Source organism: Acanthochromis polyacanthus, chromosome 9, assembly GCF_021347895.1.
Source record: "Acanthochromis polyacanthus isolate Apoly-LR-REF ecotype Palm Island chromosome 9, KAUST_Apoly_ChrSc, whole genome shotgun sequence".
Taxonomy (NCBI): Eukaryota; Metazoa; Chordata; class Actinopteri; family Pomacentridae; genus Acanthochromis; species Acanthochromis polyacanthus.
The window spans coordinates 26,026,197-26,051,168 of NC_067121.1; the positions used below are offsets into that span (position 1 = coordinate 26,026,197).

The 24,972-nt window shown below is 42.0% G+C and overlaps 1 protein-coding gene across 2 annotated transcripts in view; it reads left to right on the plus strand.

Moving 5' to 3' along the window:
* LOC110951754 (ephrin type-B receptor 1-B) overlaps nucleotides 1-24,972 on the plus strand; it is a 162,967-nt gene that overhangs the window by 69,861 nt on the left and 68,134 nt on the right. For both annotated transcript variants that reach the window (XM_022194981.2, XM_022194982.2), the window contains exon 3: nucleotides 1,550-2,231. In XM_022194981.2, coding sequence (XP_022050673.2) covers nucleotides 1,550-2,231 — 682 coding nt within the window. The remainder of the gene's footprint in view (nucleotides 1-1,549; nucleotides 2,232-24,972) is intronic.

The following is a 24,972-nucleotide window of genomic DNA, read 5'->3' on the forward strand; positions in this document are numbered from 1 at the left end:
TTCCGCCACAAGAATAGCCCCTGGAAACATAAGCATCTCACAGTTTACTGCCTTTTGTGTGAAAATAATAGGTTTCACACTGCGGATTGCCATAGCTATTATGCATTTTGGCGTGAAGCTGTGCTGTGTGTCATTCCCCTGCTCTCTCTTCTGCATTTTGTTGTCCAAAAATACATCTTTAAAAAAAAAAAACTAAACAGAGCAAAAAACTATGCAGTCATCTAGCAAGACCTCTGAATCTTTTACATCATTTGACTGGTTGCTGGGGCTATGTATGGAGAGCTGATATCTTCCCCTCTCCATTAAGCCTGATTGAACAGCTAGGGCTTTAAAGGTCAGAAGAAGTGGGAAGCACCAGGAGATATATGCACACAAGAAACATGAACTGACTGGAGGCCCACTCAGTCCACTATAGACCTCATTAACTTCTCCTCGCCTACAGCTGTTTGGATCATTGGTGTTGGGGAATTTGGAGAAATAAATCTCAGAGCCAAGCTGTTGCTTCAAATAGGAGCATAAAGGATGGTGTTATTACAGACAGTGGAAGTGATCTGAGGCAAAAAGAAGTCTCAAAATTGTTTCAGATAATCCTCTCTTTTCTATAGAATATTCACTTCAAGTTAGTTGGGCTTTTATGTGACTGTCACATCGCATGCAGCCTTTATGTTTTATTTTCTCTATCCTTGTGTGCTCTGCTGCGTTATGCAAGACAATAGCACATCCTTCATAAAAATATTTTTCAAATTCAATATTGAAAAATTTTCAGAAGTTTTCTTCTAAAAGGCAAGATTTTTTTTGGGATGCTTGAGGGGGAAAGTAAAATTAGAATAAATAAATAAATATCCTCCCTATTCTCAGTGATTCCAGCTAAATGTTAATGGCACATTTTTGTCGTGATTGGATACGCTGAGTTATTTCCCCGAAGGGCATCTCATGATCATCCAACACACTTTCTGGGTCACACCTGGAAGAAATGGCCTGCGCTGTATTTCACTATGGCCTGCACACAAATGCCTTTCCATCACGCTGCCTCTTGGCTGCCACGGAGTCCTTGCCTGTCTAATTGTAATTCAGTAGTGCATAATCTTGAATTTGTTACACACCGTATTTTGTAATGCATCAACTCGGTGCCCAGCAACACTTGGCATAGATTGCAAATAGCATTACATCCAAAGTAATTACTCAGTTTGTGCTTATACAGTGGGAGTACACATACTACAGCTGTGAGCGTATTTAGAGAACAAGACGATAAAGTGGCATTTTGCTGTTGCTGCACTTAAGGAATTGTTTATTATTCCAAAATAGAAGCGCATTTGTGTATTCTCCATGGATGAATAAACTACACAGCTCCACAGGCTGATGCCATTTTGGTAATCTAGGAAAAAGACATAATTTCAGTTCCTTGGGGAGGTTAGTGATATGTGTACAAATTCTGAGGCTCTGCCAATATTAACATTCTCTATCAAAAAAATGAGAAACCCCCGCATCCTTATCACCGATGATTGCTAATCATCCTCTCTCCCTCTTCTCTCTCCTTCTCTTTCCATAGTGGGAGGAGGTGAGCGGCTATGATGAAAACCTCAACACCATCCGGACCTACCAGGTGTGTAACGTCTTTGAGCCCAGTCAAAACAACTGGCTCCTCACCACCTTCATCGATCGCCGCGGAGCACAGCGCATCTACGTGGAGATCCGCTTCACCGTGCGCGACTGCAGCTCCATCCCAAACGTCCCCGGGTCCTGCAAGGAGACGTTTAATCTCTACTACTATGAAACTGATGCCGTCATTGCCACCAAAGGCACGGCCTTCTGGATGGAGGCCCCTTACCTCAAGGTGGACACCATTGCTGCTGATGAAAGCTTCTCTCAGGTGGACTTTGGTGGACGCCTGATGAAGGTCAACACAGAAGTGCGAAGCTTCGGCCCGCTGTCTAGAAATGGCTTTTACCTGGCCTTTCAGGACTATGGAGCCTGCATGTCTCTGCTGTCAGTCAGGGTATTTTATAAGAAGTGCCCAAGTGTGGTTCAGAACTTTGCAATCTTTCCAGAGACCATGACGGGGGCTGAAAGCACCTCTTTGGTCATTGCCAGAGGCATCTGCATCCCCAACTCAGAGGAAGTAGACGTCCCCATAAAGCTCTACTGCAACGGAGATGGAGAGTGGATGGTTCCTATTGGTAGCTGCACGTGCAAAGCTGGCTTTGAACCTGACAATGGCAATGTCTGCCGAGGTAAGTAATGAACTAGATGCATTTCTCAACAAAAAAAAATCTGTAAGTTGCTAAGTGTGTGTGTGTGTTACCTCTGCTAAAAGCAACCTACTTACAAGTTCTTTGCCTTTCATTAGTCACCTACTTTTAAAACGACACTCATAATAGAACAGATCAATTCATGCTAGACAGTTGGATTTGTTCTATTTTCGGCTTGCAGATAACAAGGCATCAGCGTATCTCGGATCACAGACTTTCCGCATCATTGGAAGGGCTGAATTGATAGTGTTTTATGCATTTTGCTGAGCATGATGTGCCATACCTTCTCCTTGATCACATCTACCTCCAGAGTACTAAAAAGGCACATTAGCATTGCATCGTAATCTGCGGCGCATGCCCGCCTTTTGTACGACATGCTTTACAGATGGCAGGAGGTTTGATTCTGCCTCAGTATGATGTGCTGAAGGCTAAGTTCTAAGGAACAGATAATAATCCAGACCTAAAGGGAAGGTTATTGTGGGTTTTCAGTTCAAGCTGTCACCAGCTCCCTCTTTCCATGCGTCCTCCAATGCACCTTTATGCTCCGCACCTTTTTATTCCGACACACTCACACACATACAAACAGAAAATTTGCTCAAGGTGTCTGACGATAATGTGAGTGGCTTGGGGCTCTCAGTGTGGTGCGGTATTGGTTGGCCTGCCTCTGGAGGTTAGTTGGAGAGTGTGTGGAGCACAGATAAGATTGATTGACGCACATCTGCTCTGATCAATAAACAGATATGAGAGTGCCACATATCTACAAAGCACACTGTGTGGGACTGCGTCTACTGTATCCTTCTCCCATTGCTCTATGTCCTGCTCAGAACACACCCACACACACCTGAACAAACACACGCAGTCTATGGCTAAGATGGAGTGACTTTCAAATGAAAAGGAAAAGGCAAAAGTTGGTTGCCTTTAGTGAGGCTGTTACTAAGTTTTCACTTTACATCATATTTTCACATAGTCAGCATCATAATTCGGCCAAAAAAGAACATGTTTTGAGCTTTTGATAAGATATTAAAAAGTTTTGCTTTCACATTTTTACAGTTTATAATTAAGGCCACCAGCTACCCAATTTTCGTCTTTTTCATATTAATTCATTATCCCTGTTTTTCATGGCTTGTTTAACCAAGCTGTCTCACATACATCTACGTCTTTGTCCTTATTTATTCTTATGTCAGCCATATACACACGTGGACAAAATTGTTGGTACCCCTCAGTTAAAGAAGGAAAAACCCACAATTCTCACTGAAATCACTTGAAACTCACAAAAGTAACAATAAATAAAAATTTATTGAAAATTAAATAATCAAAATCAGCCATCACTTTTGAATTGTTGATTAACATAATTATTTAAAAAAACAAACTAATGAAATAGGGCTGGACAAAAATGATGGTACCCATAACTTAATATTTTGTTGCACAACCTTTTGAGGCAATCACTGCAATTAAACGATTTCTGTATTTGTCAATGAGCGTTCTGCAGCTGTCAACAGGTATTTTGGCCCACTCCTCATGAGCAAACAGCTCCAGTTGTCTCAGGTTTGATGGGTGTCTTCTCCAAATGGCATGTTTCAGCTCCTTCCACATATGTTCAATGGGATTCAGATCTGGGCTCATAGAAGGCCACTTTAGAATAGTCCAACGCTTTTCTCTCAGTCATTCTTGGGTGTTTTTGGCTGTGTGTTTTGGATCGTTGTCCTGTTGGAAGACCCATGACCTGCGACTGAGACCAAGCTTTCTGACACTAGGCAGCACATTTCTCTCCAGAATGCCTTGATAGTCTTCAGATTTCATCGTACCTTGCACACTTTCAAGACACCCTGTGCCAGATGCAGCAAAGCAGCCCCAAAACATTACTGAGCCTCCTCCATGTTTCACCGTAGGGACAGTGTTCTTTTCTTCGTATGCTTGGTTTTTGAGTCTATGAACATAGAGTTGATGTGCCTTACCAAAAAGCTCCAGTTTGGTCTCATCTGTCCAAAGGACATTCTCCCAGAAGCTTTGTGGCTTGTCAACATGCATTTTTGCAAATTCCAGTCTGGCTTTTTTATGAGTTTTTTTCAGCAGTGGTGTCCTCCTTGGTCGTCTCCCATGAAGTCCACTTTGGCTCAAACAACGACGAATGGTGCGATCTGACACTGATGTACCTTGGCCTTGGAGTTCACCTTTAATTTCTTTGGAGGTTGCTCTGGGCTGTTTGGATACAATTCCAACGATCCGTCTCTTCAATTTGTCATCAATTTTCCTCTTGCGGCCACGTCCAGGGAGGTTGGCTACTGTCCCGTGGGTCTTGAACTTCTGAATAATATGAGCCACTGTTGTCACAGGAACTTCAAGCTGTTTAGAGATGGTCTTATAGCCTTTACCTTTAAGATGTTTGTCTATAATTTTTTTCCGGATGTCCTGGGACAATTCTCTCCTTCGCTTTCTGTTGTCCATGTTCAGTGTGGTACACACCTTTTCACCAAACAGCAGGGTGACTACTTGTCTCCCTTTAAATAGGCAGACTGACTGATTATGAGTTTGGAAACACCTGTGATGTCAATTAAATGACACACCTGAGTTAATCATGTCACTCTGGTCAAATAGTTTTCAATCTTTTATAGAGGTACCATCATTTTTGTCCAGGCCTATTTCATTAGTTTGTTTTTTTTAAATAATTATGTTAATCAACAATTCAAAAGTAATGGCTGTTTTTGATTATTTAATTTTCAATAAATTTTTATTTATTGTTACTTTTGTGAGTTTCAAGTGATTTCAGTGAGAATTGTGGGTTTTTCCTTCTTTAACTGAGGGGTACCAACAATTTTGTCCACGTGTGTATATGCTATATAGATTAGACGGAATCTTTGTTTGTTTGGGCACAGTATACTAGGATAAGTACAATGTGTTTCCGTTCAAAATGTGACAAGAACCTGAAAGGTTTTAAAGCTTTACGACAAGGTTCTGTCAAATGAGATGCTTAAAAATCAAACAGAGAATTCAAATCTAAGAATTATGACACTGAATGTCCTGTTTCCATGTAGCTATTCATTAAGGTACAGTATGTTAAATGTTCTTTAAAGGTTAGAAATGCAAGGTAAAGTTCAGTACAGGAATTCCATCTCAAATGAGTCAAGTAACCTTGCCTGTCCTCTAATGTAAACCAAACTGCAGGCTTCAACAGATTTATTTAATATTTCTTTTGCCAACTTGCTTGATGCTGATCGATGTTTTTTTTTTCTTACTGTTGATATTTTCTCAACAGAATTTCCTTTTGTTCTCTCCGTTATTTATGTCAACCTTGTACACACTCACAGCTCAGTAATTACAGACTATGGTATTTGTGAGTATTTCAGGGAAGATTATTGTGGTTAGCAATGCTGTAAAAACCACGAACACACATGGGCATGTGCACATACAGCCAGTCTTCCAGTAGACACTTTACTAGTAAGACTCTTTGAATAGAGGAGGTGAGGAACAGCATATTTACACTAATCACATTGACTACTTGCTGAAGGACATGTACCAAGTGGACTTCCTGCTGAGTTAAGTTTGACATGTCCAACCTTCTGATTAAAATGAACCTCTTAGAGGTATGAAAAACAACCCATGGAGAGTAACTTTGCTAGTGCGTAGCTTTGCTGTATACACCTGTAAAATGCCATGCTGGTTGACCTTAATCCTCAGGACAACACAAAAACTTTTCACTCACTCATAACTTGCCCTCTCTCTGGAGACTTGTATAAAATGTGTTCCTCCCTCGTCTCCACTGAGCGTTCTCTCCTATACCAGCCATCTCAACCTTTTATTTTCCATGCATTCTCTTTTCATGGACTTGTAATCCATTATTTAAACAAGGAAATTTAACCTTAAAGTGCTTGTGGAAGCTGAGTACTATGGGCAACCAATCAATTGGGGGTTGGAGCAGTAGCATGGCCTCAGCATCGGGTCTGAAGTAATTGCCCATTACAGATGAAGTAGCAGGACCAGGAACAAAAAGAATATGAGAGCATGTAGTTCCATGCTGACATAATTCCCTTCGTTGCGGGCAGCATGAAGGAAAAGTATTGCATCGTAGAGGGAAGGCAGTCTGTTACTTAGTGACACATAGGGACACTCAAAATGAGAGAAAATGACTTGTTTTGAACCAGAGTAAACGATTCAGCAATTTCTTACATAGTGTATGTATGTATATATAAATAAATATTGCATACAATAGTAGCAGCAGCATTGCTCGGAATAAATTCCTCCACAGCTAGAAAAACAAAACGAACCCCAACCAATCAGCGTGGGAGAACAAAATCACTTAACTAACTTCACGTGAAGCGTATACATGATGCTGAGTAAATGAAAATCCTCCATTATGTGCACTTATGATTAGTTGTAGAGAGGACATAAACATTAGCTACATAAACATTTACTTGGGCAGCTAATGACAAAATAATGTGCTTCAGCATATTGTGAGAACAAAGCAGTAGCACATTCGTTCTACCTGCTCCTATATATGTCAGTTTTTACCTCACGTGGCAAAACATGCAGTAGCTGCAGATCTGCTGTGCACATCTGGTAAGGCCACAGTTTTGAATATGTCGCTGTGAAATGACAAATGTTGCTTTTAATTGGCAAATTAATCATTTGTCTTTAATTTAAAAGTCCTTTGTATGACAGCAAAAATAGCTCTCATTGCTTGTGTGCCGGTCTTAGTGCATTTTTGTTTGTGTGTATTAGCCTCCCAGTACCTGATTGCACTTTCTCTAATCTATATGTTTTAATTAGTGACAGGTAGCGCGGTGTGTTTGTGTGCGACCTGCTGTCATTTGGGCAGAGAGACCATGTAGAGTTGTTGTGCTCTGTAACGATGATGCCAGCACGCCATCCTCATTACCAGCTCCCCAGCTCCCACACAAACCATTTGGGTATCCCCCTCTCCTTCTCTAACTCTCTCTCTCTCTTTCTCCCTCTCCTCTCCCTCTTTCTCTCTTCCTCACTCTCTCCCCCCTCGGCTATGTAAGCAATCTGCTAAATATTTTATCACCTCCCTGTTAAATCGAGCAGAGACACTCCAAATAGCACCCCACTACCTCCACCAACACAAAGCTTGTCTTGTGTGCGTGTCCTGCTCGACTCAAGTATCTACGAGAGACCTGATTTCGACGGTTTTACGGAACCGTCTCATAATTGTTGTCGCTGTCTCCAGCTGAGTGATTGATATAAACGCCTTGATTTCGTTTATGCTTTACATCACCTGTTTTTTTTTAACCTGATATAATCATTGATCATTTTAATGTTCCTTGTATTCTCATATATGAAGTAATTAAAACTCCCTTGGTAAGCTAATTATTCTGATGCTGAAGCTTTTAAAAGTGAAGGATGTGGCATAAATTGCTTCACACAAAACAGGCCTAAATGACACACTATGAAAAGCAATTCCAAACTTATTCTTCACACTTTTTTTTCTTCCTGTGGGGAAGTAAATTTTCTTTGCGCTGATAAATACCTGCCTGGAGTCTATAAACCTGGGAGTCTTTTATGAGGCGATCTACTTTATTTTGTCTTATGTAATTGGTTGACCATGCCTGAAGCTTAATGCTTCTTTTTTACCTCAGTGGGCCATTCCTATGCAAACCACATAACTAGTCAGAGTCTTCTTACCTGTGCAGACTTGGAGACTGGAATGTGAACAGAGGATGCTGACGGAATTGGAATGAAAGGAGCATTGTTTCAGCTACAGATTGTTTAGAAGTGAACGTAGATTGGAAATAAACATAGTGGGACAATCAGAAATTTGATTACTTTTTAATAGTTTTTTTCTCCTGTCAGTCCACAGTTCACCCATCCATCAATCTATAATGTTATACAATCTGAGCGATTATGTCCTTACTTAGTCGGGTATTTACGTAATTCCTCAGCCGCTCACTCCTATAAGCCAACATGGCAGTATGAAACCTCTTGTATTTTCTCTCCCCGTTATCCTCCAGCGGGCTTTTGACATGCCGGCACATTAATATTACAAATATTCAAATAACTTTATTTAACATTCTGCAGGCTGACAGTGGCAGCAGGAGATTCACAGCCCATTGAGCAAGTGCGCTTCCCTGGGCTAAGTGCCGATTCATCATGGCTGCCTTATTCCTGTCTAATGGCTGCCATCGCGGGGCTCAGGCACACACACTCTCACAAAAACATATTACGTCTTCCATGTGTGCATTCTTCAAGTGTTAAATGTAGTGATCCCGCCACATTTATCACATCAATTGACCCTAGCCTTAAACCTTATAAATCCTAATGTGTAGAGTTCATTGCCATGGACATGAACTAGCTGGGTTATATCTCCGTATCAGTGAGAATAGGGAATCTATCATAAGGTAAGAATTCTTTCAAATCCAACTAGTAGAAATTCATGCAAGCACTTAATATCTGCAGCCAATTTCAGTTTATTCAAAGCTTTAAAGTTTATCTTTGGAGGCCACGTACTCTAAACTTTGGTTTTAGTTTTCGGCTCCAGCTTTTATTGCCTCTTTATATGTCTTATCTGAGCGTAAAGGATCTGACAGATAGGACCCACAAAGGCCCGGTAACCTATTAGAGCCAATTCCGGCCCATTTGGCCTTGTCTACTTCTGTTCCACAGAGTTTACTTCATTTGCAGAGAACCATCCATGTGTGCTCACCAATACACAAGAAAACACACACACCCTGACGTCTGCTAAGTCACCTTGAAGCCCAATTAAGTAGGCATCTGACTCTTCCTGTTCCTATTAGTCTTATGGCAGAGAGGACCAGAGTGATGAGGACAAAATGGAGTAGTGGGAGGAAGAGACAGAGAAAAGCTATAAGAAAGAGGAGAGGGTGAAAGACTTCTTGTTTCCATGGCTCTCAATAGGCTGAATAGTGGGATGGCAGAGAGCAGTGGTGAAAGAGCGTGACCCAAACAAAGACTCTTTGAATTTAAGGCCCAAACAGAGTGTTTATAATGACCCCAAACACAGATGCGCTGCTCTCACTGCAATGACTGAGTCAGTCTCTAATGATGCGAGGGGAATCCAGAGATTTTGTTCACACGTAATGGAAATACCCACCACAAACAGAGCTGTTCTTATCTCCCATGGTGGGATATATACTCCTACTCCTATTATTTTTCACTCCCTCTATATTTCCTCTCAGCTGCATTTTTTTCTTTGTCTAGTTCTCCAACCTTCAGTTCCTTTCAGGCCGTGTGCTTGGTCAGTGGGCTTTTTCGGAGGCTTTTATTGGCATCTCTCACATGGTGTTTCCTTTACTTGCTACACAGGAACTTTTTCCAAGAAGGTTCCTACTTTGATCTAACTTCTCTTCCAACGTGCCTCGCTAAATCCCTTTCAGTTCTCTTCCTCCACTTCAGACTCAGTCCTCATATTAACCCTCTCCCCTCCCCTCCCCTCCCCTCCCCTCCCCTCCCCTCCCCTCCCCTCCCCTCCCCTCCCCTCCCCTCTCCTCTCCTCCCCTCCCCTCCCCTCCCCTCCCCTCTCCTCTCCTCTCCTCTCCTCTCCTCTCCTCTCCTCTCCTCTCCTCTCCTCTCCTCTCCTCTCCTCTCCTCTCCTCTCCTCTCCTCTCCTCTCCTCTCCTCTCCTCTCCTCTCCTCTCCTCTCCTCTCCTCTCCTCTCCTCTCCATCCTCATTCAGTGATGGGGACACTGTGGTGTTGAGGCCAGTCAGAGGGACACTGGGAGACAAAAGACCCCTAACATTCACCAGATGGCTGGGATTCTGCTTAATTTGCCTATGTCACCCTCACTGGCAAGACACAAAAGCTCTGCGGTACAAGGGGCTCCACTTCAGCCCTCCACCCCTGCCGTGACCCCCATCAATCACATAACTCAACTTTTAAATTGCGATTTGACATCTCAAAAAAACAAAACGAATACATCTTCAACTACAAAAGCACTCAGAGAGCACAATACTTTGCCAAGACTGTTTATTCTCCCATATGACATTGTCAGAAATGCTGCATTTTTAAATAAATGCAGCTTTTGTTTTTTATTAGTTACTGATGATCAGAAATCACAACAACATAGAATACAGCCACTTCACCCTGTGATGTACAACATGGGTCAAAAATGACCCATATTGAATGGATAATGGGTGTCCCTTGACTCCTGTTGTGCATCAAAGGATTAATATAGATGTACCCACTAACAAAATGACCTTGTGCAAAGCATAGGCATGTATTATGCATATGTATGTTATGTACGGATACCGAACCACATGACCTAAATATGTAGTGGGCAGCGGGAATTGATGGGACTCGGAAACACCCCCACAATTTAATCAGTTGTTCCTTGTATCTGCCCTGATGGATAAGTCCCGATAAGTCCGCCTCTGTTCATTTGTAGTAGGACCACAATCATGTGATTGTCACCAGGCAGCTGATGTAATGTTCACTTGTAGTCATAGTTACAGTGATGCTGTGCCGCGATCTCACAATACTACGGAAATCCTTCACAAATCCATGGATCCAGACTATAAGCCTCATCACTGCCAAAATCTAATCACTTGGTGATTGTCATTTCCGACCTTCCCTGAAAATTTCATCCAAATTCGTCAATCTTTTTATGAGTAATGTTGCAAACGGAGAGACAGACAAACCAACGGCCATCGTCATACAACTCCATCGCTTTCCTTGGCGGAGTAATAATACGGTGGAAAAGTATCTGTTTCTGTCTCTATGCGGTCTTCACAAGACATCCAAAGTTAAATGTCAGGAGAATTGTCAGTTCGGACAGCACGTAGAAAACTGTCTTCACTCTTCTTTAACTTTTCTCCCTTCTCAACTCCTCCTTTCTTCTTCCCCCTCTGGAGTGTGCTCCAGCAGGCAGTAATGAGATGACATGGTGAGGCTCTCCGCAGAGCGGTTTAGGTATTACAAACATTCCCCATCTCCGTCTCCCCTCATTTGTTGATTCTCCTTCTCCTCTCATCAGTGTCCATCAATATTCACTGTCCCGCTAATAAAACAGCCAGGTCTGTTTGGTTTGATGGCAGAGGGACACATTTCAATTCGAGAAAATTGTCTCATCTCTTCCTGGAGGTTATCAGCTGCACAATGATGGATGTGGATTAGTCAAGGTTATGCTGTGGAACTTGTGGACTGACGATCTAATTAGAATTGAATTGCAATAATGGTCGGGCCAATATACCTCTGTTCATTCTACCTGCAGTGACAACTACACAACAAAGCCAGAAGGAATGTGGCAGGATAAGTATCAGGCTGGAACAAGGTCCATATTTTCTGTTTCTAAAGTTTATTAGAGAGTCAGTTTAGCCAATTTATGTATATTTTCTCACTTGTCTGGTGGCTTGTAGTCCAAATTGCACATATTTTTTTGGTTTTATTTGTCTAGTTTTGACATATTTTGCCTCTTCCAGTCCCTTTCTAGAGACTACTACTTGAGAAGAAAGTAGTGAAAATTGGAAACATTTGACAAGGAGTGTGACTTGTTTTGTAAGAGTAAAACAGAGATATTTTGGGAAAAGTTCATTTTAAATGTCCAACAAACTTTTATTTGATTTTGTTGGGGTGGCAGCACACAAAAACGATGAAAAAAGTAACAGACTGTGCATTTATTGTCTCATAGGCCTTTTCCAGCCTCTTTTCAGTCTTTAAGTTGCAGGCCCATGTTTTAATATTACTTGGGGAAACGCACATTATATTCCCTAGTTTTTGCAGTGAGTGTATCCTTGACTCATCCATGCATGTCTTCCATGCTTTTTGTTCATTCTGTTAGCCTGCATCAGTGCTTGAACTCAGTGCAAAGCTTCAAATCTCTGGACTTTGGGTAAAAGCTCGCAGGATGTTTGTTCTGGTTTGTGGGAATCCTGCATGCAAAATGCACAAATCTACAGACATCAACATGTGCACACGTGTACACACCCTCAGACACACAATTTCCATCACCATCGCTGAACTTTGCGTGTCCAATTTCATAACTCAGTCATGTTTGCCTTAATTCCCACACACTTAAAGCAAACAGCATTACAGTACCACTTGTAAATGCTCCCGAAGTATCTGTGATTAAAAACACGTGAAAATTACATCTGTGTAATTTATGTTATGACACCATGCATTATCCTAAACCAATCCAGCTCCCTGTAACTGGGCAGGTCATATCAAACACGACCTCAAAGTATTCACAATCTGCAATTATCCGGCAATTAGACAACTCCCATAATCTGCGTTGCACTATGTCATTGTGTGCGTGTAATTGCATGTTTTCGTTGACAGTTAACACAGCCTGTACTTTTCGGGGTCAAGGCATGTGGCTGTGCAGAAACCAAAGGAAATGTCTCTTTTCAGACCAACAGAAAGGGCCCATGAAGCTCAATCTGGCAGACACGTCTCTGTGACAAATTATTGATCTTGGCTTCGCTGTCTCACCTCGTGCCAAAGAACTCCTGCTACTGGGGAAGGCATAGTGTGAATTTTGAATTTTTAAAGCAAAATGTTGTTTATGTGGGCGTGTGTGCATGTGGCTGTGAACGAAAAGAGAGAAAGAGTGCTGGTTGGTAATCCTCTTTGAGCACTTTCTGCTTTGTCCACCGTTTGTTTACCAAGTTCCCACACTGGCTGGGGGCTGCAGCTTGTTTCCCAGAATGAAAATTAGCATAGGCACACTTGGAGTTAAAGCTATGTGATGCTTCTTACGCATGTGTATTTTTATGTGTGTGCATGTGCAGTTAAGGTGAGGTAAACCAACATTAATTTAATCTTCATAGTAGTATGCATGGCTTCACAGACTCTAGTAAATCCAGATAAGCCCTCAAACAGCCATTTTTTGACTGTATTTTGCAATGAAAACCTATCATACAACCATCATGCTTTAATTCTGTGGTGAGTGGCAACTGAGTCTGTCAACAGGTTGAGTGCCTCCTACACATTGCAGTGAATGGTGCAGTGTCCGTTGTTAGGTGGTTGGATTGATTGGACTCATGGTGCACCATAGCTCACTACGCTTCAAACGGAATATGATGGTTCTAAATCAAAATGGAAGACGTATCAGCACATTAAATGTCAAATTGCGATACTGTTATTTTGTGTGTATCTTTCACTTTCCTGACATTTAAATCCTCACTAATTAAATCAGCAGAATTAAAAACAACTCAGTTCACATGTAACCTTTGCACACATTTGCAGTAGCACGGACAACGTGCAACCCATTTCTAAAAAGACATGAAATGTGAAGGGTAGAATTTTAGAGTTGCCTTTGTTTTTGGTAGAACTCTGGTCCTGATCTGCTTTGTAGATTACTTCAGTGGCATTTTGCACAGGTATAGACTAGTGTCACCGATAATGGAAATTAGGCTGCCTTGAGACTCAAACCAATGGAAGTGGAATTGCAATTAACAGATATGGATTATTTCACCATCCAGAAGCTTGTTTACTGGAGCAGTATCTCCTGCATTCACTAACGACTCTCACTTTGTTTAAAAACAACTGATACCGTGCAAAGTTCAGATGTGCAATCTATCATTGGTTCCCATCTTTACAGTGCTGCTACGCTTGGTTTAAATGGCCACTTTTATTAACAGGATCCCATGTCTTAGTTGCAGATTGATTTTGCTTGCATTTTTTGCATTTAACATGTAACTGTTCTAAACCAACTCTACAGTAACTTTGACAATGCCCTTCAAAAGGAAGTTTGTAGTCATAGTACTACTGGCAAGATTATCAAGAGATACGTTTATAACTAACCCACTAACACTGTTTTATGATGTCTATGCACAGTGCTTACAAATGTGAAAAAGTCCCTGAAAGAGCAGAGATGCTATCTTAGTGCCGGGCCAGCTTCACTGTAGTGCTAGCCCAGCCTGCACAGTGGTAAGCCTCTCAAAGAGAATGATATCTGATTAGTCCAGCTATAGCTGACAAACAAATGGATTTGCTGTGTCTAGAATGTTCTCTAGGGGAGCTGGATGGGCCGAGATACAAAGACACTGCTTTTGTGTTGGAGCCAGTGCGAAGCATAATAAGACCCTTTGGGGAATGAACCAAACACAGAGTGATAGGGACACAAAAGCACACATGCTTGTACACTCAGTCAATTTCACAATATCGCTGCCCCTCTCTCTCTCTCTCTCTCTCTCTCTCTCTCCCTCTCCCTCTCTCTCTCTATCACCCTCCGTATCTTTCTCTCTTCCTCCCTTATAAACTGACCTTTATATTACTGACTACTCTGGTTGGCCTGTCATTATGTGTTTTGGCTTTTGTGCGGCCGTTGAGTTTCTTGACCGTCACCAAGTTTATTGCGTCAGCCAAGTGTCATGTACCACAAGCAGGACACACAGCAGCTTTTTTTACGAGTATATTATCGTGTTTTTACGTGCATGTGTGTACAAGCCTGTGTGTGTATGTGCTTCACACCCTTCGTGCACTCATCACGGCATGAATGGGCCAGTAAATCCTATTCTCTCCCATCCCTGTTTTCCCTCTCTATCTCATCTTTTATGCCTCTTTAAATCCCTATCTACTACTGTCCTGCTTCTCTCATGTTCTGCTAGGAGAGCAGTCATGGAGGGAGTGTGACAATAGAGGTATTAACCAAATGCAGACTGAGCTTGCCTGACTTTCGCAGTCAATGTGAGGCTTTTACACCTCTAATGCCATGTGAATAGGGCTGCTGCTCCCCAAGAAACGCCCGCATGAGCACTCAGACCGAGGGGCCTTTTCTCTGGCTCTCGTGACCTGGGTCCACATTGCCTGTGCTGGCCCCCGTCTCAGAGCACACAGTTCTTCATTTTCATAAGCCCCTAATCTGGATTGGAAGCCTCTCCATTGTGGAAATGGTTGGAGAGGCAGACCTCAGCCAGACAAAAGGCCTCGTCTTTGGCTGGAGGCGGAGGCCCTCCTTTGCCCAGTTCCTCCCTTCCCATTCTTCCACATCTGAACCTCTCACAGAACTGACTAATTGTTGCATGGAGAGGAAGAATGACAGGGTGTTGAGAGGATGTCCTGCCTAATAGTGCCCCTAGTGGAATACAAATATGAAAAAAAAGGAAGATGAGTGCAGACTCAAAGAGCTACAAAAAGATTTATCCACTTCTCGCAGTTTATTTATCATTTGATCCAGGGTCAGGAGAGATCCTGTGATGCTGGCTGATAGTAAAGTTTGGTTTGATTCCTCCAGGTTACAGTGCGTAAGACTTTGGAGCTGGAATGTGTAACAAACTGAGAGTGAAGCTTTGAAGTATAATACTGTTGCCCTGGGCTTCTTAGCTCCAGGGTCGAATGAGATTACACCCTTGATCTGTGTTAGTGCCCTCTGATCAGAGGGATTGCAACACAGAGATGTGTGTCATCTCTGTGCGTGTGTGCACACATTTGACGGCATACGTGCGTGTTGCATGTCTCGATTTGTTTTAAAGAGTATGCATATATATTTGCATATCTATGGAATGTGCATCCAATTAAAAAATCTGTTTTCTGTTCAGATTTGCCTTTGTGTGTGCATGTTTTATGTTGGTGTGTGCACAGATTCAACCCGTCTCTAGCCTCCTCATAGAAATTGGTTGTTAACTAATTAGTAATGTTGTTGGCTTGATCTTGGTGCTTTGTTGGTGTCTCTCTCAGGCTCCAAAGCCTATTCTTTCCCCCGCTCTCTTTCTCTCTAACTCTGTCTCTCTCCGTGCTCACTGCCCCGGAACACCTTAATCCAGTGTGAAAGCAATTGGCTCTCTCAGATCTAATCAATAGAGGGCCAGGGCAGTGAGCCAGGGGGAACATCTCTGGCCCCTGCTCAGCTACAATCAATTTAGACCCATCGATTCAGTGATTGAAATACAAAGAGCAGACGCGCTGGACCGTACAGGTGCTTTAGTGTTTGGGTGTGCCAACATGTTATATATCTCCTCGTGCGAGCATTTCTCACTATTTATGTGTGTTTGTTTGCTTGCGTGTGTGTGTGTGCTGTATGTGCGAGGATGTGTGTGTGTGTGTGTTTGAGTGCATTTTTGTGTGTGTGTATGGATAGTATGATTTATTTTCGAGCCATCTGTAGTAAAGTGGGAATGGCATTTAATCTAGCACCTCTGAGACGGAGCCAAGAAAAAAAAATCACTCCTAATCCAATATGTCCTGCGAAGAGAAGGTGTGTTTTAAAGGTGTGTGTGTGATAAGCTGGCCTGTTCATTTGTATAGCCAGGGGTGTCCTACTACTTTGTACACGCGATGCTCCCCTCTGAATATATGCATGCAGAGTGAGAAGACTCTTTGCATATTTGCGTGCAAAATGTATGTATATGTTGTGACAAACTGGGATGCGTGCATAACTGTTAATATGTGACAACACACATGGCATCTTCAGAGATGTGTCAGACTTTTCTACACAGTGCTTTGGATGTGTAAGTGTGTAGTCATGCATATATGTCAGTGTATGTAATATTTGCTTGACCGTGTTTATGCCGTTATGCAACTGCCACGCATATACATCTGTGAGCGTATTCATTTATGCAATTTGTGGTGATTCATTTACAGGGTTGTGGTGCACACTGCATGGCACGGTGTTTATTGGTGAGTTTGAGTGAAGCTCCAGTTGTGCCAAACGTGAACAAGCAAGATGCTTTTAGTCCAATTTAACCCAGATCATCACTGCATCAGTAAATGGTGCATTTAACACCAGTCTTAAAAATGCAGAATTTATAGCTAGTGTGCTACAGTGTTGTATTGTGTGCAGTTGTGCAATTATGGAATGTTCCATAATTGAAGCACAGCCTTGTTTTGTTAACTTTCTTCTTCTCCTTTTCGCGTGTGAAAATAGTAAAGTTGTTCTAGAAGAAATCGCACGAGAAAAGATGAAGCTATGAACTTGAAGAGTTTATACATACTCTAAACCTGCAGATCCACACTGTCCTCTCCTTAAAGCACACACAAACACACACGTGTGCTCTTGTACCTTGTCAGACCCCACCATTATGCTAATGGCTTTCTGCCATTTAGACAATTAATCCAGTTTCCCCGTTGGTCATGTTGTGTGCTCCCCTTAATTCTCTGCAGGACACAGTGTTGGTGTCTTTCTCAATGTGCACGACATCACAAAGCCAACATGGGATTTGACGCTTAGAAGTTGAAGTAAGCCACACACACACGCTCACAATTAAACTTAAAAATCAGGTGAACTTTTCTCTTCCTGGTTAAATCTGTGCTTTTACTGACATTTATTCATGACACAGATCGACCTCAGCAAAGCTCATTCTCTGATGAAAGTTCTGGAAATTGAGATCTTTGTGAAATGCCGGACACATAAAAACTTAAAGCAAAATGATGGATTTGCTTTTGATTAACATCCAAAATGCATAAATTGATATTTACAACCCAAACACTTTATCTGCAACCACCCCACTGTTCTATAAACAAACACAAAAAAAGTATCCATATTTGTGAATTCCTGGAAGGAACAAATGAGAATGCAAACATTGTAACTGATCCTAACTGGAGGGAAACACAGTACAGAAATAAAGACAATGTGGATACACTACCATAAAAGAGAAAAAATGTCAAATTTGGGGAATGTTTTGAAATGTATTTACATTTCTCTGATAAACATGGTAAAGATATATTAAAGATACTGATATGATCGTACATTCCAAAAATGTATAGAACTGTGATTTCCACATGGTGTGTTGGACAGGTTTTCGCTTTTTACTGCCAACTTCCAGCTGATCTCATGGCTATTTTCTATAATGTCCAAATCTTAGTCATCCCTCAACACTAGTCTGTGACTGTCTTTCATTCACTCTTCATCTTAATGAATAACTTTCTGTCTGCTTCAATCCAACAATGCATTACGATGTTCATGCAGTGCAGAGGGGTTCCCTTTCAGCCACTCTATATGGGCTATGTAAGCACATGTGTTACCTGTCCAGTTACTGTTGTGTAAATGATACCTGCGTTGAAATCATGTTGTCTGAAAGTCATTGCCTGAAGTAAACTATTAACTAACTAACGAACTAACTAACTATATGGACGTCACACATCCGAGCACGCGTAAACACACATTTCACACCCGACAAACACATACGTGGCAGTATCATAGTTCTAGGCATATTGACCAAGTGCTGTCTGATAAAGGTCAGCACTGTCCACATTTGGACAGGTGGGACGGACCCTGCAGTTCACAATCACACACACCATTTCTGTGTGTCTGTTTGTCTGGGAGGGGATATAGCGTACTGATAAGGTTGTGAAGAGGTCAGGCAGGTGTAAATATGACATGAATATAGATGCGTCTGGCCGCCTTTGGAGGGTTTCACCACTGCAGGTGCGTTGCGTGTCAAGAAATGGGGCCAAGCTCTGCTCATTCACGCTATGTATTTGATGAACACATTTGCTTTTATGCAGTATAAGCAAGCTGTGTTTCCATGCACGTCACTCATCCATTGAGATTTTCTGGTCATGCCCGGGCCTGATGTCAGGAGGATTGTTGTTTTTGTATGTATGAAAGCACACCCTTTCTGAACCATGAATGGGACTGTCTGTGTAGGGCAGGACAGACAACGTAGTTGCTTTAAATACCGTTTTGTTTTTTTTAATATACACCTTTGTTTATTCCCTATTGTCAGCTTTAGAAATAATAGCTTGGCCATCACTTATCATGCAATGAGAAATGGCTGCTTCTCACAGCACACATATTGTGGGCCTCTGCCACCAACAATTTGAGTGACAAGATGTACTCCTGAGTGCTTTCTCACTTTGTTTTTGCTCTCGCTTCCCTCATTTCTCTGTGTCTCCCTTCCTCACACTCTGTTTCCCTCATTCCGGTCACTTTTACTCTCCCACGCTTCACACATAATTTGTGCTTTTTTTTTCTTTTGATGCAGAACATTTTATCATTACTTCCCATTAGGCATAAAAGCAGCAGGGGCGATGAGCGGTGGATGTGCCCGTACAGCTGGAGGACCATCTTGCTAGTGAACACGTAATTGTCATGATATAGCTGGTGTTTTTTTTTGGTGGTAGTTGATGTCACCGCCATCACAGGGTGCAGTTTCTACCGATAACCTCGCGTGTCTCACACCGCCTCTCCACTCTTGTGCTCACCTGTCCATCTCTCGTGTTATTTGTGATGCAGTCGGCAATCCAAGGATAAGCTTGAAACTCACTATTGGATTTCGAAACGCTTTCCTTTTCTTTCTTGTCATCCACATCCAAGCCCACTCTGCTGCTAACCTTTGGCCTCCCGCGGTGCTTGACAGCCTATTTCCCACGTGTGAAAATGTCAGTGTCAGCATGGGAGGGCGCAGATGCTTATTACTGGTTTATACGTTGGACACATGTCATCCACACTTCTGTGCGGCGATGGTGTTGGAGATGGAAGAGGCCTCTCATTCTCTGCGAGACTGTCGAAGGGATGAGCATGGCTGTGTTCAGCTGAGCGATTGTGCCATGGGGGCTTGTCTTTGCCAGAGAATTTTGGTGTAAACATTGTGTTATGTACGCTCAATTAGGAATCAAATTAGGGAATAGTAAACAGAGAAGGGACCTTTGTTTTTCAGTTGTTTTATCATTCTACTCCACTGCTACGTTCATAATTACTCACAGGCCTCTACACTCATTAGTGGGCCCTCAACCCTGAGCCAAGGGGCCGGGTATTTTCGGATACATGGGTGTTTGAAGCTATTGTTAAGCCAAACTAGAACAATTCTGAAAGCATTTTGACATTAAACAGGCTGGTAAGGAGCTGTTTTTGTGATCAGGGCTTTTTAACTTGGTTCAGATGGAAGTAGGACATAGCATCATATGAAGTGAGATTTTCGTTTTAAATCTCTCTCTTAGAGCTAAACGTAAATCTAAATCAAAACTGACAATTTAAATATTGCATACATTAATTACAGTTGTTAAATATTTTTTGAAGTGCTTCAAAGTGTGTCTAGCATGTCAAGTTGAAATGTTGTGGCAGCATACAGATGTGGGTAAAACTCTTTACAATTTTATTTCAATTTGTATTGATATTGACCAGCAGGTACCAGCCATGCAGCAATTAGTTTTTCTTCTCCTGGACTTCAAATGAAAAAAAAAAGATCAAAATTAATTGTAAGGATGTGTTAGACACATACCTGCAAGATCAAGAAAGGGAATAGTTTTGTCTTAATTAGTTCCTAGGAATGAATCAAGCAGTCAGTACAAAAGAAAAATAAAAAAAAAATCAGTCCACTGGGCCAATCTTCATTTCATATTCAATCAATATCACAAGTACATCGCTTTACTACTAAGTAGCTTAGCAGAAAACCCTGAGCTCTGCAGACATGCAAATAAGGTAAAATTAAATTAACCACTGTTAAGATTTTTCTCTCCGTTTAATAACAAGATATATCATTTGTCTTTTAGCTGTTGCTCTTAGCTGCTTAATTATACTATGATATTATATTATTAGGAGATTTATTTTATCTGATAACACGAGCAAAAAATCTGAAATGTAAAAACAACACCAAAGCCTGATCACTCTTTGATTATTTTTTTTTACTGTTTGATGTTTCTGATAAATCCCTAAACAAATGGCTTAACTGTGAGCATTTTATTGTCACATCACTAAAAGGTACATCTGTAGTTGCGAACTCGCAGCTTGAAATCACCTCCGGAGTCTTCCGTCCGCTTTCACTTTAACTTTCAATTACACACTTTGTGAACAAATAACAAAACCTGAGCCAGTTTTCATGCAAAGCGTCCACAGACAAAGGGTCTCTGTCTTGCCAAATGACTAGACTGACTGATAACAGTCCAACTGTTGCTGAACTGATTTGATCACATCTTTGCAAATCTGTCTCTCTGTTTCTTTTTTCACTTTTTTTGCAAGTTTCCAATTGTATACGGGAGACAAAAGTGCATTTCTTAACGAGCAAGCTTTTCTCTCCGACCCTAATTAATTCTCAGTATCCTGATGTATTGTTTTTCATCTGCAGTTTTCCATTAGGTGAAGTTCCTTATGTCAGAACTATGGTTGTTGGAAAAAAGAGAAAGGTTTCAAGGCTGTAAATGTAATGGACATTGTTGAGCGAAGCAACAGCAAAGGAGCAAAAAGAGCAAGAGTGGGCATCTTTGGCTAACTGCTATAGATTAATTGATCTAGCCATGAAGTTAATGAGCTAGATCCGTTTTAAAAGAGACAAGTGCTGAGACAGAGAAAGCTAATGGCCTCCTCACAACTTGTGGTGGTGAGAAAGAGAGAGCCATTTTTCTTGGAACATATATTTTATTTGCCATGTGACCCAATTGCAAGGTATTTGAAGCATGCCCCTAACTGCTGATTTATGATTATTTCATCATCAAGTCATTATCCACAGACTGCTCAACGCAGGACACAACAACTGATTTTCTGGGTGTAAAGTGGAGATTTCCCAATAGACATTTTCTGTGACTGAGCTGGATTTCATTTGACACTAAAGTTTGTGAAAGTCCTCGCACGTCACAATAACTGGGTGGCTGTCCAGTTCGCTATATGAGTGAAGATAGATTAATCAAATCAATAGTGCAATCAAATACTGACAATAAAATGCTGCTTGCTCACACAACATCCCTTGACTGATTTCACCCCTCATCAAGTAACACTCCATCTCTGTCTTCCTCGCCCCTTCTTGTTTTGTCTCTGTTAGTTGGCGGTGGGCAACGAGCCCGGTCAGTCCCCTGTTAGGTTCTGATTACAGTGTAGATTGTAGTGCGAGCACATGTAACTGCCTGCTGAGTGGCGATATGTTTCGAAGGGCAGTTTTTCTCTACTACCTTGCCAGCCAGGGATGGATTGGCACAGCGGAGTTTCCTGGAATACCAATGCCTCCTCGTCTTCTCTATCTCCTTTTCCTTTGCTCCTCTCTGACCACTCCTCGATCCTGAAATATATGCCCAGTGCCTTGGCACATGGTCGCATCTTCCTGGAAATAAAAGTGACCTGAGCCAATGTGCTAGGCAAGATACAGAGCAGCCGACTGCCAATGCAACACTTGGTTATGATGAGTCTGTGTGGAGCTAAAAGATTAGATAGCTCTCTTGATCTGTATCAGGCTCATATTTTTTTTTGCACGTGCACTCGCACAAGCAGGCATTTGGGCACATGCAGACACACAACTCGTGCATGCGCTTTCAGTAAGCCAGATTTCCCAGTCGGCTGGTCTGTCATTGGCCGGCTGTTCAAAGGGAAAGTGTGGGCCAAAAAATACTGGCTGTGAGGTTACCATGGTAACAGCCTGCCCAGGGGCGTGGGCTGTCTGCTAAATTGTTCGCTGGTTTGTTAAGGCTCACACACACATGCACGCACGCACACACACCCTAATTTGAAGAGATTGGGTCCTCCTCTATTCATTGTCTAGCAGACACACACTCTGCTCATTAGCATTAGCAGTCAAACTGTTGGCTTTCATATCCATATGTGAAGCAAACAGAATATTTGGGAGAAATCGCAAACAGGCCTATTTATTTTCTCTAGCTGGACACTGCTCATCTTCTAGTTATTTTACTGCTGCAGTGCCCTCTATTGAAGCCAATCAGACATGGTTTCCATGTTACACACATACATAAGCACTATAGAACTGCTTGGATTTTTATTAAATTAAGGCCTCTATTTCCAAAACTTAAGACGTCTCTGTTATCCTTGCTTTATGTATGTTCTCTGTGTGAGATATTGCCTTCCATTCTGTTACGATTCAAGACTACACAGCAATATAGCTTTGTGTTGACTTCCAGCCCTAATTGGAGGATTTCTCAGCTTTCTCCGGGGGCTGTAAGTATTGTTCACTGAGGTTTCTGCAGCGTCAGATGTTGCTGTATTAGCTAGTCGAGAGAGCAGGTATGTCAAGATGAGTGGTGCGAAAGTTTGGGAAATCTGTATGTGTGTAAAATGTATGTGTATAGGCGCTAGTTGTGTGGGTGATTGCGGGTGTAGCCGCATGTTTTTACCTTGGAGGAAAGGCTGTGGCAGGGCCAGAATGGACAGATGATTAATGACCAGGGGGAGTGTTCTGTGGGCGGAACTCTTCAGCACCGCCGCTCTTAACAAAAGCAGATGAGGTATGCTGTCTTTTGACCATACCTTTATTCCTGAGAAAACTACTCCGGCACTCTTATCCCCTCCCTCACATTCTCTCTGTCTTTGAGATTAGAAGGTGATGACAGGAGATAGTGGAAACTTACACTGACCAGACTTAGCAAGAGATGTCACCACCGTGAACTCTGGATGCCTTCTTGTAAAACAGATACGGTCTCAGTAGGGAGACGTTCCATACTTCTTCGGAGTCCCAGATCTTTGAGATACCTGGTCCCTGCTGACCTTTGCTGACGATTTATGAGAAAAATGCGAAATTGTTCTCAAATCAGTGTCTATAAATGAATAAATCATAACCCTGAGAGGCAGTTTACCCTGGCTTTTAATATCCTGCAGGCATTTTCTGATGATTTTGACAAGGCTTTGTTTCAAACCCATGCATTGGTCTCAAATAATTCTATTGTGTTTTTCAATGACCTTGTGGAGAAATGGAACACCTGGGTTGGAAAAGCAGCTCATTACGTGGATTGTGGCTGGAAAATGAACAATGACAGAAGAGCAAGACTGAATACCAATAGGCTGCAGCGCTGATTGCCTTTTTGTTTTAAGATGTTGGCTGTCCTGCCACGTTTTGAGTCCCCTCTGTCAAACAAAGGTGTTTATTCCACCACTCGATTGATATCCTCAGATTTATCACATAAACAAATCTCTACAGGCATGCACTTGGCATGGACGCAGCGTCCTGTGGGTTCGAGTGGGAGAGCGCTGTCTTTGAGTGACTGAGCAACAAAATAGTGAAATAGGGGTCAACTGGGGTCTTGACCTGGTCGTAAGCCTGTCTGCATGAGGGTTTGTGAGTGAGAGGGTGTGTGCATGACTCCGAAGCCTCTATAGCCTGTGATCCATCCCATGTGATGGATGAGGGTTGGGGTTAAGGGTGTATTGGGTGGCTGAGAGTTGTACTTAAGGGTCACTGCAGGCAACTCTCAACCTCTCTCCCTTAAAGCCTCAGACAGACAGAGTTGGTATGTCAAAGATAAAACTAGTAAAACAGAATTATATTTTAGAAAAACATGGACTATGTCAGGCAAATGTGTTAGCATAGCTTTGACTTGTTTAACTTTTGTCAGTACTGGAGTGGCAGAGAATTGCTGATAAATATATCACATTGAAAAAAAAGGAACTTCCTTGATAAAATCTCAGATATATAACGTACGCTTGAGCACCTTTCCACACCAGCTGCTGCATGTTTGATTGCATTTCCCACAATTTGTTGCCAAACCGTTTCTGCCGGTTTAAAACCTCATACATACTTCTGACTGATGCCAACAGAAAAGTCAGGGGAGGACCTAGTGCACTGCAACTTTGATTGGATTTAAGTAGGGAAAGTCATTTCTAAATCCAACTTGGTCACAATTCTTTACATCAGCTTTTTCTGCAATTCCTATACTTCCATTTTTTTATCTCACACCCACCTGGTGATGCTTGCATGACAAGTTAATGTAATTCTTATCGCACTGCCTCCACTAATCCCACATCTCCAATTACCTTGGATTCTTATGGGTTATATACATTTTTTGCAACTGCACATTCTAAACACATGCACCTTCTGTGACAGTCCCAGTGTGCCTCCATGTGTGATGTATTGCCTGCAGTGTGGACTGTATTATGCACTCAGCAAGCACTCTGCTTAGTCTAACCCCTATGCACTAACTCCCTGCTCTGCACATCAGCCATT